This window comes from Pagrus major, chromosome 3 (assembly GCF_040436345.1).
Source record: "Pagrus major chromosome 3, Pma_NU_1.0".
Taxonomy (NCBI): domain Eukaryota; kingdom Metazoa; phylum Chordata; class Actinopteri; order Spariformes; family Sparidae; genus Pagrus; species Pagrus major.
The window spans coordinates 19848926-19866352 of record NC_133217.1 but is presented as its reverse complement, the minus strand read 5'-3'; the positions used below and the strand labels follow the sequence as shown (position 1 = coordinate 19866352).

General features: G+C 40.4%; 1 protein-coding gene across 1 annotated transcript in view; it reads right to left on the bottom strand.

Moving 5' to 3' along the window:
- LOC140993502 (retinoic acid receptor beta-like) overlaps positions 1-17427 on the bottom strand; it is a 101670-nt gene that overhangs the window by 18762 nt on the left and 65481 nt on the right. The window contains exons 4-5 of the mRNA XM_073462958.1: positions 12560-12720; positions 4601-4777 (exon numbers count right to left, since the gene is read on the bottom strand). Coding sequence (XP_073319059.1) covers positions 4601-4777; positions 12560-12720 — 338 coding nt within the window. The remainder of the gene's footprint in view (positions 1-4600; positions 4778-12559; positions 12721-17427) is intronic.

Below are 17427 nucleotides of genomic sequence, written 5' to 3'. Positions count from 1 at the left end.
ACCTTCAATAAAGGGCACCTATAGGAAAGTGGTATCAAGACTTAAATGTTACTGAAAAACTTATGAAAGGTGCCCGATATAATCAAAATGAAAACTTTTCTTAATCAAGGTTTAAAGCTTGGTATATAAAAGTACAAAGTATTGTTCTCAAAGTCTACTCAGTGTATTATTTACCTTTAAACCTCTGATGTTTAAAGCTGCTTTAAGTATTATTTTCTTAGATAGACTTCTAATATTACTAATAGGCTACTGCTGAAAGTTAAAGTCTAATTTGTAGTCCAGATGACATAACAAGCATCACTTTCTATTCCTTCCTCTGCCTCTAAGCAGTGAATGCTAAATCAAATCATGGCCCCCAAACCCGCGTCCCTCCCTGAAACCCACAACAGCCAAGCTTGCATGGGAGAGACAGAAGAGGAAGAAAGACAGCCATTTGCCTTTTTCCATCTCATTACTGCGGCTACATTAGTACAGTACATCGCTCCACTTAACAACTCCTAAATAAAGTACAAACATTCAGCTGCTGCAGTGGGCCAACTCTGCATGCAGACATTTCCACATCTGTACTCCATAAAGAACACTCGGCAAAATGTTAACAGATGCGGAGCCAGTGACAGGACAATATCTAACAATAATAAACAGACAAGTGTTCCCATAAAAGATTAGAGACAGAAAAATGTTTGCATGTGTAATCTAATCTCTGCTACTGACAGCTACTCCACACAAAGAGATCAGTTTGACAGGCATGATCAATTAATCGGATCTTCCTGGATCCCATTGGCCAGCTGAATAGGTCATCAAATAAGGTTTGAGGATTGGACTAATGGGAGCTGGGCTTTAGGTCAAACCTGCCAGTCCCCCAAGATCTGTGGCTATTGACTCACTACGCAGTCTAAACGAATTAACTGATTCTTACACTGAGGAACTACAGGGGAAATAGAAAATAAACATGAGAATACAGTGAAATCGACAACTCCCTTTCTGGCAAGACATGTGTTTATATAACTGTGTTATGTCACTGCTGTGAACAGTCCTCGGAAGGTTTTTTAGCTTATTATGAAATATTTTAGAGAGTTTAGACTCTACTGAAGAGGCATCTAAACTGTGTGTGCTGGTGTTACTCTGTTAAATGGAAACTGGTTCACAGTATGATGACTATCGTACTGTGCACAAAAAGAGACGAGGACTGGAACACTGAAGCATGCAAACCCAGGGCCAAATTGTTACATTTTGATTTTTCTTTTCGCAGATGTTTTCATTAAAGGGATTCCAAATTATTGTAACATTTTGGATATGGGACATTTTCAAAGGTGTCTGCAAACCTAACACATACAGTACCAACTAGTTAGGTCCTGTTTGGATCATGGCCACATGGCTGTACTGTCAAAAAACCCAACCCACAGAACCCAACCACTACTGACATGTTGCCCTCACATCCGTAACAATGAAGAGCCTGTAGAAGATGCTGCTGAACATTATTCTACTCAGCTGTCACCCCCCAACTGGATCCCCTCAAATTTGCCTCTAAGGCTTGGAGGGACACAGAGGATGCTGTGGTCTGCCTGCTTCACCTCCTTCTTCAGCACCTGGACTCCCCAGGTCACTCTGTCAGGATTCTCAGCTCTACTTTCAACACCATCCAGAGGCATCTGATGATCCAGTGGATACACCAGCTCAACACCCCCTCCCATCTGATCCACCTCATTCACAATTTCTTCACTGATAGGCTGCAAGTGGTGCGGGTGGGTAAAACCACAGCACCTACACTCACCACTAACACCGGAGCGGGTTGTGTGCTGAGCTCATTCCTGTACACACTCTACACCAATAACTGTACCAGCCCATCACCCATCAGCACATACCTCAAATACTCAGACGACACATCCTTGCCCTGCTCTCAGACAGCCACTCTGTCCTGGGCTACCACAACACCATTGCACACCATCTCCATCTCAATGTCATCAAGACAAAATAATTAATAATTGGTCCCCCCCTCACCTCATCATCCCATTCTCATCAATAACCAAAGAGTTGTAATAGTTGACAGTATAAATACCTCGGGGTGACACTGGACAGTCGACTCAACTTCGACCAGCACACAGCGACATCCAAAAAAGAAGCCATCAGAGACTATCAATCATCTGAAAACTGACTATATGTGGCCCCCCATCTCCTGCTGTTGTACCAGAGTATCATCCAGACTATCTCCCTGCACTGTTCCACCTACTTCTTCAACATGCTATCTGTTAAAAACTGGGCCAAACTCACACGCATAACCAACAAAGCTGCCAGGATAATTGGTCTCCACACTCCCAACCACACAGAGCTGAACAATATGGCCATTACACGCATTGCAACTTCAGCAGAACAGGACATCACACATCCACTCAACACCCACTTCACCCCACTGCCTTCAGGGCAGAGGTACAGAGCACTGAGGTGCAGAAGGGCTCGCTTTCGGGAAAAGCCTGATCCCCTCAGCTATAACTGTCCTTAACAATAGGGCTCGCTGAACAAACACAAGTGCGGTTTTGGAATTGTTGTGTAGTACTGTGTGTTTTTCACAGTGTGTTGTTGTATGTACTGTTTTTGTATACTGTCTGTTGTGTCTGTCTGACAATATGGTGCTGTGAAAAAGAATTTCCCCTTGGGATAATAAAGTCTAAGTCTAAGTCCTGACCAGCTGGCTGCTGCTCTTCTTGGATAACACTCCTCCTCTGGAGCCTCTCTTCACTCCCAGAGAGTCTCTTGGTGAGAGAGAGAGCGGACAGGCTGAATGTCTGAAGAGCCCTCAACGAGCAGCCAGGTGGAAAATGCCGACTTGCCAAAACGGAGTCGTTCAAGCTGGGTTTGCATGGAGCCCTGCATACACTCTGCCTGCCCATTTTCTCTAGTTGAGAGACACAGCTGTGGGTCGGTGTGTTTAAACGGGAAAATCAGCTGGCAATCTGCTCACCACCACCAGCAACAAAGACACACCAGCGCACATGTATAAATGCTCACTACAGAGTAGGCCACTTGCATAGGTTACGGCGTGCAACATAAATCAGCCTTTGTTATAACGCCAGAAGCCAAGCTTGGTGGATGACTTAAAAGTCCCAGATTCTACTATTATCCATTCCATTTCAGCAACAGCTTATTTCATTTGCACTGAAATATTTTTAAATGATTACGGTAAATATTGGCATGGTCGATTAATTAATCACAAAGTTTGTAAATAATTAGATTTTTTTTTAAATCGCTTGACAGCCCTAGTAATAATACATTATAATCCATCATTTGTATCAAATTAGGCAAAACCTATATATTAAATGTTCTTATTAGATATTAAACTAAACTAACAACTAACTAATAAAATGTAACAAGCTGAATTGTATATCAAATTAGACAGAAACTAGAAAAAGAGTAAACGGTAATACCCTAATTATAAACCATACACCTAAATACAGAAAAGACGTATACAAAACTTTCATTCTGGCTCCCCAGAGGATGTCTCGGAGGTCCATAAATGACGTCTAAAAGACGTGATCTAGACCACTTTTTGCTCACTGGGTTTTAGGTCTAATAATGCATTACATGCTGTTTTGTAATTACAGCGTGATTTAGGTAATTGGTTGTATGGTTTATAATGAGGGTATAATCCTTTACTCTTATTTCTACTTTTGTCTATTTTGATAAATACAAAATGAAGCTTGTTACACTCATTAGTTAGTTAAGATATAACAGTAATTTTTAAAATGTTCTAATAAAGAACATTTAATTTATAGTTTTTGTCTAAGTTGATACAAATTATGGCATATTATGTTTTATTAGATTATTGAGGGTATAACTCTTTCTTTACTATCTAATAAAGACAAAATTATTTCTAGTTTTTTGGCAAATTTAGCACAAATGATGGCTTATTACATCCTATTAGTTTACCCTAATATAAAGTGGGACCATGTGTTGTGCTTCTTGTTCCTTAACTCTGATGTTTGAGCTTCACTGTGCAGAGTTTGTTTTCACATTCATCGGCGTTTCTCAGTTCAACACAAGCATGTTTTAGTGTCATCAGATCTAGCTTGGAGTAATCAGTGCCCAATATACAATTTATACAATTGTGATATGGAAACTTGAAATGTCTAGGTCATATATTACACTGAGAGTGGACGAGCAATTGATATGAGCAATGGTTTCATAATTCATATCTTGTGGATCTTTCTTTGAGGGAGGAGTAGATGTCATTTAAGAACTGTTTTATGACATCAGGGAATGTTTTGTTTAAATACCATATTAGACACAAATTTTTATTCCAAGCAGAGAATTTTTATGGAGGAAATCTTTAAGCACATTTAAAATCATCTTTATTTCTATGTGAGTGTACTGCATACTATAAAACAATATAATCATTTAAGGTATATTAAGTTAGCAGCGTTAGTAAAAAACAACCATTATGATTGACTTAAGATGCTGACTGCAGCATGTCAGAAACTGTTGTGCTGAGGTTGCTACCAGCTTGGAAAAAAATGCACCACAGTGTGGCCACTTTAACAACAGAAATATGAATCTCCTCCCCTTGACACCGAGTTTGTTCCACCAAAATAAAAGCGAGAGCACCCACCAGAATATCCAGGCAGGCAGCTTTCAGGAGCGTGATCTGGTCTGCAATGGTCAGCCCTGTGAAGCCAGGCACTCGTTTGGCAAATTCCACGATCTTGATAATGCACTTAGTGGCCAGCTCGCTGAACTTGTCCCACAGGCCCAGGTCCAGCCTCACACGGTGGTCTGCACTCGAGTTCTGCAACACACATACAATCACAAACAGGGAGGAGGGCGTCAGGTGAAGAGGCAGCTGCTTCTGTCATTGCATTGCTGCTGCTAATGATCTCCTTAGTGCACCCTCTTCACTCTGCTCTATACAGTATGTGTCACACTTACATACAGTAAGTAGGCTCCATAAGACCTGAGCTCTCAAAAAGACTGGCAGGATTGTTGTTATGAATATGCTCGGGTGGCTCGGCCTGCGATAATGAGCGCAACAGTGTCAGTGGAATCCTTTGGCAATGATGGGATGCAGAAACAGAGCTGTGACAGGAAGCAAGGAGCAGTGTGAAGCCAGAGGTGCCATTAAAACAGCTATATGGTCCAGAACCTACATAAACACTGGAGGGGAGCAAGGATTGGTGGAAGCCAGGGAGCAATGAAGGCATAGCCACAGATCGCAATGTGTGGAAAGAGGAAAAAGTGGAGGTAAATGTGCTGTAAGACACCAGAGAGAGAGAAAGACAGGAAATGACAGATGAAAGGGATGAAAGTTAAGTATGTGAGAACAGACAGGCATTGTGGGAGTGAGGAGGGAAGAGAAGGGTGAGTTTATCCTCATGGAGGTGATGTGTAAGCTAAGGTGAGTTTGATGAGATCAGTTTGTTGATTAAAATTGACATGACAGCTGGTGTTATTCATCTCTGATATACTATATATATATATGTATATATATATATATATATATATATATATATATATATATATATATATATATATATATATATATATATATATTCTTTCTTCTGATTATTGTTTTTGTCTTTACCAAGAGAAATCATTCTGCAACTTTCAACAGGGTTTGTTTTAAAAGATAAATGTGTTTCATTATTTGGTCTTATTTATGTAATTTTGGTCATTATTTCAATCAGTTATGATAACATTGTAATATAAATAAAGGAAAAGCATCGAGTGCCTGAAATGTTAGTATTATGTGATGGAGTTCAACCCAACCTGAACCAGACAGATCCCCACAGCCCTTTGGTTGTTTTGTTGTGCAAAGCTTCAGTGCTTGTGCCAGTTTCAGGTTCAGGTTCTGGTATATAGGCCTTTTTTCTCAAAAGACATTTTTACATGAGACAGTAGGAAAAGCACAGGTACACACATACTGTCATGGCTTGCTGGGACCCATGAATAGAACAGATCCATTGTTAATGTTATTTGTACATGTGCAAGTGAAAATAGTCAAGTTTCCATTCAAGTGTACCACAGATTTGAACTTAATTCTATTATTCCATCCACTAATGTTATGTGAGTAGAAAGACATGGTTGCATCGAGATAATACACTGATGGGACTAATTCTCCACTAGGTGCTGTTCATTGTAGAAAAGGTATACAAGATAGTTTGTTTGTCATCATACAGCGCTTTGTTACATAATGAAATTAAAGTTTGTAACTCCTTTATGCTACTCAAACCTAGAACATATATACAGTTATTTATAAACATATATACATAAACAGGAACTATTTCTGTAGTGCACTTGTTGAATTTGCATCAGGGTGAATGTAAGACATCAGGGACGTCCACCTCTCCTTGTCCTGCTGTAGTCCTCTGACGCTCAGAACAAATTACGTCTGTCGAGTGCAACAGCTTGGTCCAGGATGTTGTGGTGTAGACAGGTCGCTGTAAAGATGTGTAAAGTCTCTGAGTCCCATTTGTCCATTTCATTTTCATGAAACCAGACATTAGCCAGGAGCAGAGGTTCTGATGCCTCAGTGGAAACTTCAGTGATGATATCACGTGCTTCATGTATGTCATGATTAATTCGCTATGCCTGTTTCCATTGCACTTTTTCCACATTTTCTTTAAAAACAGGTGGGTGAAACCACACTTAATGTTTGCAGTGAAAAAGGTCCGTAGTGTACAGTATATGCACCCTGGGAAGAAGGAGGAGGCACAGTGTGTAGGCAAGGAGAATCTTGAGCTTATCTTGACATATTGGGAGAAAAGAGCCTTTCTGTTGGTCCAAAGCAAGCACATCACTACTTCTTTGAAGAAGTAATAAAATAAATACAGCCTCTGGTCTTGGGAGGGATGGGTCTGGTCTTAAAGGTTTGAGTGCAGGCAGGGTTCAGCTCTCTGTCTGATTCTCTGACTGCTCACAAATCTTACCACAATTGGACTTCTTCTTAGCAATGTTACTGTGTTCCCAGATCTCAGCTGATAATTAAGTGACTATAATGTTAAGAAGAAGAGGATGATTTTCCATTCAGGCATTCAATGTTCTACCAAAATTTGCTAATGTGTACAGACTCAGAGAGTCTGTACACATTAGCAGTCTGTACACTGCTAATTAGCACTAATACTATTGTGGGTATTTGGTAATAAACCCAAGTGTTGGGCAAATTTAAAGTTTGACCTGATGATACCGCAGGAGGAAGATCAACAAAGTCATTTGGATAAACAAGACATATTTCTACATATTTTTTTTTTTTTTTTAAATGTATCTCTGGTAAGTAATGGCTCATATTGATATCTGACAGTTAAAGCATGGCTAATTTGAAGTCTATTCGTTACCTTCAAAATATTAGTTTGACATAATAAACTCAAATCAAGTATAATTTTATGCCCAGGATGCAGCAATGGTGGCCCTGCAAAATAGTAACATGGAGACAGCAGAAGGAGAGAATTCTGACTGAAATAGATGGCCAATGGCAGGCTTATACCTACAGCCTGCTTCCTGTGAGTCAGACTAGGTAAGGAAACTCCATCTGCAGAATACTGTTTGGGAAAAAGTAAGTAAGTGGAGATATATCACCATGTATCAGTCAGGTTGATCAGTGTTAAGAATGTATTGTTTTGAAATTTCTTCTAGTAGAATACATCCTTCTGTTAGTGTCTGTTTTCCTTTGAGACTCAACTGCTCCACCTCTCTGAGTTTTTCACTGTGTAGCAGAGTGAGAACTGGAGCATATAAACAAACAATAAACAACTATATATAAAGTGCTCTTGACAGCATCAAAAGATTTGTGCCATGGCCTGGTACTGCAGAAACATTGTGATGTGTGAGGAGTGTGCACAGTACGATTCACAGGCCTCAGGAGAGATGGAATAAAGCCTGTATGCAGCTGTAATCGACTGATACATAAGCTTTTATCTTCACATCATATATACAACTGCAAAGAGACATTGACAAAGAGGGTTTGGTGTCTCCAGACAACTCCTTGGAAGTTAAAGCTGTAATGAACTTGGTAGCACAAAGCAAACTTGATGTATAGACTCACATAGAGAAACATGCTCTCTTTGTGTATTTTAGCCAATATTATTGGCATGACCTGTTTAAAGTCACATGATTTAGTTGTGACTTAATATGGTGATATCTGACTTGAGAGCTTTTTGTGGAACATGTGAACGTAGGGAGGCGAGCCCTGGCATTACAATAGCAGGATCCCTGCAAAAGACAAGGTAACAACTTCTAGCTTTTTATGCTCTTACGTTAGCGACCAAGTTAGTGTTAGGGTAACTTACCATTTTCAGCGTGTAGGTTGCTAGCTTAGGGGTTGTTGTTGTTTCCGACTAATGTGCACTTTAGATGGAGGAGACTGCTGACTGAAATAGTCACCCATTGGCAGGCTTATATACACAGTCTATGTCTGGTGAGTCAGACTGTCTTTATGTTGTCTGGACCTGTATCCATCTACCTTGCTGCCTACCAGTCTGTTTGTCCACCTGAACCTGCCAGTTAGCTGTTCCTTCAGTAAATCACTGAAGTCATCTTCTGCATTTGGGTCAAATCCCCGCTGGTTTGCACAACCAGCCACAACAGAAAATAAAGCATTACATAATTAAAGTATATCAAAACTCAGACAAAGGAAATATTAAAGTTAAAGACTTGGACTTTTAAGTCATATGTGATATAATTTATTAATTTCGTTTTATTCTTGTCAGGGTTGAAAAGCCTCAGGAACAGACCAACGACTTTATACTGGATCCCAGAATAATGAAATTAATTTATGTGGTCTTGAATAAGAGAAGCAGAATCACTATGCACCAGTTACAGATTTAATTTACCAGTAGAGAGAAGTGATATTGATCCTATTAATGCCATTCCCACTGAGCAAAACATATCCAAAAGACATCAATTCTACATCTTTGTCGGTGTTGAAAAGACGTCTACTGATGAGTCGGAATGAAAGTTTTTGCGACTACTTTTTAAGACATCTTTGCAACAGTCACTACTTCTCCAAGTGACATTCTTACAGGGTTCAGAATGAAACTTTTATAATGTCATTTTAGACATCTTCTCAACTTCAATTACTGACGTCCAAAGGACAGCTTCTTGTGGTTCAAAATTCAAGTTTTTATGATGGCCCGATTTCACTCCATGGTAGGTAGAGTTCACCTGGTAGAGTGCGTGCTCCGTGTGTTGAGGTTGAGGCTGGAGGTTCGCCTCTGCCCTGTAGCTTTTTCTGCATGGAGTAAAATTGGGCTGTCATAAAAACTTTCATTTTGAACAATAAGGATTTTACAGTGTGCACTTCACTACAGTGGTCAGGATTGTCACCAGCTTCTTTTTGTACATCAATTGTAAAAACGTATAGTGTTTCTATTAGCTTGTTGGAGACAGCTGGAGTGGGCCTCTACTCAGCAGCACATTGATCCTCCTGAGGTTGTTACTGTGAAGCAGTTAGCACCGCTGCTGGCTGCTGGACACTGTCACGAGGAAACAATCTATTGTGTGGTCACCCCGAGAGAGAGAGAGAGAGAGAGAGAGAGAGAGAGAGAGAGAGAGAGAAATGGAGATAATGGGAGACAGAGAAGAGCAGTGAGAGAGAGAGAGAGAGAGAGAGAGAGAGAGAGAGAGAGAGAGAGAGAGAGAGAGATCATTAAATATGATCCGGGGTTAAGTGAGAGGCACATTAGGGCCGTGCTTAAATCACAGATAACGAGCTATAGTCGACACAACAGCACTACGGACGCACATTCAGCTGATTGATGTCCGATTTGATGGGGAGGGAGGAGGTGTCGAGACCTGAGTGTGTGTGTGACTGTGTGAGAAAGAGAGAGCGTGTTTGCACAACACACATATGTCGGGGGATGGAGGTGGCTAATATTAAAGCAACTTATCTTGCTCTTCCCTCTGGGTGGAGAGGAAAAGGGAAGAGAAAGGGGGAGCTGAGGACGGAGGAGGGTGAGATAATTCGCAGTTGGATTTGTTTTTAACCCCCCCTGCAATCTCAGTCAATTACACAAGTCCTATAATTCAATAGAGTGAAACAAGGAAGTTGCCAGGGAATTCTAATTTCATTTAAGAACATTTATCCAAACAAATTAGACAAGTTGCGACATTAGAAAAGAAGCCGGCAGTGCAGAAATGAGCGCTATGCAGTCCATCAGCAGGCTCTTGTGTACAGATGCAGAAGGGAGGAGGCAGTAAGAGCAGCCAGCACCTGTGATGGATAGTGATGGTAGACAAACTGTAATGTGACTAATATCTCCAGGGTGGGCCGTGTATTGTGCAACAGCAGCAGCTGCCGCCGCTGCCTGCAGCCACCGGGCCCCACCGAGCCTCGCCGAGCTCCGCCGAGCCCCGCCGATTGTTAATGTTTTATTTTGTCTTTGAAACTGCCATGCTCGTTTTTCATCACCATCACTGTCAATGAAGCGTTATTCATTGTCGAGCTAAGCCCTCTCACTCGCGCAGCTATCTCCGCTAACCCAGCAATGAACTCCTAAATCACTGCAGACTAGGATTTGAATATTTCACCACATAATTGGAGCTTTAACCTAATCTAGGGGCGCGGGAGCTCCTCTTGTGTTTCCGACGAGGAGGATTCAAAAGGCGCATCAGGATCCAATCGCTTGTGATAATGAGGAACTTCTCACAGTCTGTGAGCAAGCATAATTACCACTGATCCAGATTAAGGCTTTATCTGAGGCCCAACTGCTACTCCAGCAAACAGCAAACACTGGCTTGTATCATAACCAGGGAGCAAGATTTTTGCTATTTTGTCCTCCTATTTTCAGCTGAGGATTTAGCCTCAATGCAGACTATTTATTTTGTCAAATCAAGAAGTGTCTCATGGGAGACAGAATGGGATGAGGGTGGAGTACAGCGGGGTTTCAGCGATTAACAGCTTTGTGTTCAGACTGAAAGGGGAAAAATAAAGAGTTATGGAGAGGGAAGCTCACTATACAGTCAAACTACAGCAGCAGCAGCAGCGTACAGCTGCACACAGTGGAAAGCTAATAGCTGCGCTATATGCCAATTTTCTCCATTTTCACATCTCTCACCCATCTCAACTCCAAAGTTTATTGTCAGTGACTGAATGATTTTCTTCACTGCAACAAGAGAGACATTACCGCACATTAGGGCTGCTCAGCGTATTTGTTTATCTTAGTATAAACAGTGTTTTACATGATTGACAGGTGTCATGAGATTTCCAAAACTATCACCACCAAATCATTAAACATCCTACTCCCCCTTCCTGCTCTCCAACCCTCCCCACTGAAGAGTGTTTGTGGAGCGCCAGTGTCAATCATAGCACACTCCCGCCGACTGTAATCTATATGTAAGTCAGCTTAAAAACAAACACATTAGAAGCTGTCAGCTCCCTGCACAATGCTGCCATGCCTATGTGTCAATCAAAGTGCCGCTATCTCTGCTTGCTATCCACCCATCAGCTGTCCTGCAGCTCCAACCGCTTGCCTGTCAAAGCGTCACAAAACTCAGTCGAACAAGGGTTTGCAGCATCACATACTCGCTCTGACATTTGTATGACCTCCAACTCTTGCACAGAGTCATGACAAGTGCAGAACCCTTCCCACGGGGGTAATAGAAGCTTGTTGTCACTCAGATGAGGGGAATATACTGTCCTTTACAGGGTTGGCCACTTTGGGATTGGACAAGCAAGGGCCTGATGTGTCTAAATGACAAGTTTCTTCTCCAAGGTCTTGCATGAATTAGCATCGCCTCGCTATGTGGCCTTTCATGGGTTGTTAGTTTAGCACAGGGCCCCATGTTTGAGGGTTTGATGGTTCGAGGGAGGTTCAGGGATGGCATAGAACTCTCAACCTTGACGTCTGCCGAGAGATGACAAGAGGAATAAAGCCCTCACAAACCCTGACATCAATTCTCGACACCCAGCTTAGTACTGTCGCATATCACCACACAAATCCGTCACTTACATATGCGTTTTGAATTCCTGAAGCAGATAATGATGCCAGCTGGATTAGCTGTATTTATTCCACTCTTCAGAAATGTCAAAAAACATTAGGTGTCTGCCTGACTGATGGGCAGCTGCCTGGCTGATGATGAGGGTTTCATGTTGGCAGCTGCAACATCTCTCTTTGACTTCTCTTCTTGCCATTGCAACATATAAAAACCGAGGTAAACAAACCCTACAACCATCTCGGATCCATCTCACCAGAGGCAGCTGGAAGTCATGATGTGTTAGCTGCACAGCCCTAATATGACAAATGCCTTTTATTGTCTTTCCATCATAGTTAATGTCCAATCAATAGCTACTGAGAGAAGAAGAAGAGGAAGTGTCGGTATGCATTTGCCTGGACAGTCAGCGGTGTACATCTGAACTCTCTGGCTGCATTTGAAGAGGATTTAGATTTAGTACAGTGCACTCACAGTTAGTTTGCAAGATCTGATCGAAGGAGCATATGGCGCCATCGGCAAAACAGGGTCACAGAGTCAAAGACACATTGTAGCTCTTTTATGTTTTTGATTTAAAAAGAAGGCAACCAAACACGTTTATTGATCTACTGTATAGAAGTACACTTGCACCACAGGACAGTTAACTCACCGTGGTGTATTTGCCAAGCTGGCAGAGGGAGGGGAAGGTTTCTTGATGGGCCTTACGGATCTTTTCAATGATGGTCTCCAGTTCTGCTGTCAACTCGTAGCTCTCCACCAGGTCCGGCTTTGGGCTCTCCTTCTTCTTCTTATTCCGGTCATTTCGAACAGCTGAAGGAGAACGGGGGATTAGGATTAGCGTCAACAATGACTTTCAAATAGACGACTTGATCATCCATGCAAATGTGGATGGTGGTGGAGTGAAAACACAAATAAAAGACAGCTTGAGAAACAACAATACATTGCTGCTCGTAGGCATTTTCCTGCTTACTTTTAAGAGATGCAGCAAGTTGTTAAGTTCTAAATGGAGACTTTGTATAAGGGCAAAAAGTGTAGCTGCAGTCTGCTCTGTCAGCTCAACCAGTCTCTGACAGCTCACTGCCACTGGCAACGTCTCAAGAAGGGAGAAAACAAAAGTGTCTGTGAAAACTCAAGTGTGTCACAAATGGATTATGTGATTTGTGGCCAGGTTCAAATAATTACATTGATCAGTTTTTGATCAGTTACAGCTATTGTGTTACAGTACAGTACAGTTTTAAGGTAGCTGACAAAGGTTGAGAGTGTTTTTTTATTTTTAGAATCAGGTGGACAAAAACAAAATAGAATCTGGGGGAAAATACTCTGTTTAAAGTTACTTCATAATATTACTTAATAATACTTATACTTTAAGCCATTTTGTTTTGTAACATTTTTTTAAAACTAAAGTGGCAATATACAACTTTCTTTCCTTTAACTTATCATTCTTGAGTAAATACTGATTGCACATTTTTGCTGTTTGATACAGAAGCAAAACTCACAAGATTGTATTTTTTCATGACCTACTAAAGACCCCTGTCTAATGTTGTCCAATTTAAAGGTTCAGAGTTTTTTTTTTGCCTGAGAGTGACAGGCAGACTCTGCATACACACTGAGCCAATCACAATCATTCTTGAGCAATTTATCAAACTACTTTGCTTGTTTGATAAAATGCACTTCCCTACAATTCACCCTAATCATTCTTCAATTTCTAAATTAGCAATTCAATATGTGATGAAAATTCCTGTACTTTTTTCCTGTACATCTATCGCAAACAACCAAAATATTGCAGTATCAGTTTTTTCTAGAAAAATTACACCATCCATCTCACTTTCACGAAGTTTGCCACTGGGCTGGATTTTTCCTGGAAAAACGAAATAAATATTACGGCACAAAGGAAAAGCGTCTGCCATTACACAACCAAGACAGGAAAAGGCGTTCTTTTACCTGGTTGCTATCAACAGATAACAGTGGAACAACTGAAAGAACTATGGAAACTCTTCACTGCAAAAGACAAAGAACCCCACTGATGGAGGAATCAAAGAAGGTGAAGAGGTGAAGGTGAAGTGTCCATTGAGTAAATGGACGGCATTCACTCAATGGACGGACCTCCACTGTTGTGTCAAAGTCTGTTCCCCTGTTGAATCAGAACTCGGCCAAGACGGCTTAAAGCTGGCATTCTTTCTACTAGATCAGTAAGTAACAACACCTGCCTACTTATTGATATAACCTAGTGTTTTACTTCCTTTTCCTAGCACTGAGATTCTGAGTCAAACTGGGATTCTAACAGTTGTTTTTGCTTGGCTAGCTGTAGCCTTGTTGCTAAGCCCAGTTTGTTGTGCTTGTTGTATGTGAAAAGCACCCTGAGAGACTCGAGTCCACAGGGTTCTTTGCTTCATTAGGTGCACATCTTGCTGTCACAGGAGGAGACTCAAACAAATCAGTGAGGTTTATTACTCAACACACAGCATGATCATCCCAACATCACACGTCTCTGATCAGCTGCACACTCCTGTTTAAAATAACAAGAGTTGAGGTGGAGAGAAAGAGCTGGGCCCTTTTGTCAGCACTGCGGCACCCAAGGGACCTTCCTTGGCTGACAACAGTCACATCCTCTGCCCTAGTTTGCCATAAAACCCTTTATATTTATGCACTAAAGCCAGCTCGTGATCCCACATTGCACTAACATGTTTGAATGAAAAAGAGACCTGCTGAGTGTCGGTTGGGGGTGACTCCTAGTACACAGAAACAGTGGTGGTACATGAAGGCATTACAGAATCTGTGAGAAAGCCATCATACTGCTTGTATGGCTTGCCATACTTGTCACACACCGACATCAACTAAATTTTGTATAGGTATGATGTATAGCTCCTTTAAAATGAGCCAGTAACTGTGTAACCGCAAGAAATAGTGGTTTGCAAATGTTTATTGAAATTTTTTTCATCAAAAACAGCTACTAGCTGTCAGAAATTCCCAATACCTCTGACTTGAAATTCCAACTAGAAGGCTGACATGAATACTAAATCCTACAGTACAGTGTGTTGTGTGGCTCAACTCTTTTGTCTATAGGGATTTTTTTTAAAAACAATTTGATATTGTTGTTTATTTAAAACCTCTCTATTAATGATCTTTGACAAACACCATTACCCAGAAGCCTTAAACCCTTGGTGACAAAACATAGTGGCTCACCAAAAGGGGTAAGTCATCATGTCAAGGGTCCATGGTTAGCTCTGGTCAGGAGGAGATTTTACAGTGTGAGGGTTTATAGAAGGCAGATTACAGAAAAAAAATTTACTATTACAACCAAAATAGATTTTCATGGGAGCAAGGTGACCAAAACAATAATCTAATTCAAGATATGTCTGATTTTCTATATAATTTATCATAAAAATAATGTCAGTCTCATATATTGACGTGTACCAAAGAGGGGCAAGTAAGACATATTCTTTGTGGCGATCCATTACCTAATTCTGATCTGAATTATTTCTGTCCTGTGTTTATGACTTGTGATCTGGTAGGGGAAAAAAAAAAAAAGTTTTGCCAGGATAATCTTTCTAAGTTCCTTAATTTGTTTTATCTTTACATCTGTGAAAACATGTGAAAAAAAATGAATGTGAACATTTTCATGTGAAAACTGTTTTGTTTTTTTTACCGAGTGAAAAAAATGTTTTCACCATTTTTTTTTCTGTGTGGAACTGAATTACATTTTCTTTTTAAAACAAGTATAAGTATAGAGTATAACAAAAGTGAACAAAAAAAAATAAAGAGGAAAGTAAGGCTCATTTCTCTGTGTTTGTTTCTGCAATACTCATTTTGACCACAAGAAGCTGAAGTACATGACTACCCATGTCCTAAATAGGACAAAAAGTGTCCATGTTCTTCTAGGGGAGTTTTAATTTCTCTCTTCACTCTGAACACAAGATGCATCTATTATGTGCTAGCAGGTTATCTAACATGACTGTCATGTCTTTCTTATTGTGTTTTCTCATGTTTTATGATTAAAATGCCATTGTAACATCAACAGTAGTAGTTACCAGTGGGCTCCAGCAGGGGGAGCATACAACCGTTGAGCTGCGTTCCTCATAATAAGGGCTAACGGTAGACTGTGCTTTAGGAGAATGTGTAGACTATTTATTTGTAATACAGTGTGTTCGTGTATTGTGAGTGGGACAATTGGACACTAGCAGTTAATAAGATTATTTTTGTTCATGTATTGATAGCTATACACAACAGAATAAGCACTTTTGATACGTTTTCATGTTGGCAATATAAATAATTCTGTTTATTATTCATAGTTATGATATAGAATTGAATGCTGTTTTTTTGAATATTGCAAATAAATGCAATGCTTCTTTAATCAGTCCTTCAATTAACAGTTGAACCACTTGGATCAATCTACGTAAATCACAACTGAGGCCCATCAGCTCATTTTTGTTTGTTTAATTAACCAGAGGGACGTCCACATTTGACTTGTGTGTCCAAGTATTTCTTCCTAAAGGTGTAAGCCCAGGCCTGGCGCCAGGATAAAGTGACTGAAGGGGCAATTAAAAATTCTGAGGGGGAATTTTTTTAATATAGAAAACTCATTCATTTACCCATGCGATGGCGACATAAGGGTACTGTTTCAAAATTAAAGAGTACATTTTTTAGTCAGATCACACGAACGTGGAACAAGCTGAGTGCTAAATATTTTCTTAATCTATGAACATTTTCAAAAGGTTGATGCTAGAATGGATGGGCAGGAGGAACAGGAAAGGGACACTCTGTGCTGTGCGCTGTATTGTTACCTTGAAACAACTAATCACAGCAGATTAAGAGTTTTTTTTCACTCTGTTCCATAAAGGGATAGGTGGTGTGTGGGATGCCACATCCCAGCTATTGCTATGCAGTGGTAAAACAGAACATTTATGCCAGTTTATGGATTAATTACAGATGTTGGAGTATGTTTCAATGAGTTTCATTGTTTCTAGTAGTGATGATGTTCTAGGAAGAGCAATATGTAATCACGAGATATAGAATATCATAGAATGGCTGCAGATAGTGGTTCAATGAAAATGGTGAAGAGGATAGGAGAGAGTGGGCATCCTTGCCAAGTTGCCCGTTCAGTGTAAAGCTTTGTGATGCTAGTCCTTTGGTGATTACAGTGGCTGAAGGTGCAGTGTATAGAATTTGATCACAGCTGATAAATTATTCCCCTAAAGCCATATTTTTGTGTTGTGGACCATGTACTTTGTAATTAATTTGGACTTTGTTTGTTTCCTCTGTTGGGTTACTTACATTAATGTCTTTGAGTTGTCTGATTTTTTGTTCCTGTTCACCTTCCTGTTCTTTCTTTTTTTATAAGCGGAGAATTAAATTATTTTACCTCTTATTATACCTGCTTTTCCATTTCCCATAAAAGAGGCAGTGAGGACTTTGGAGAATCATTTATTTCAGGAAGGATGCTCACTCCTTTTTAATGAGGCTGTCAAATTCTGGATATTTGAGAAGAGATGACTTAAAGCGCCATCTGGTGATGGGTTT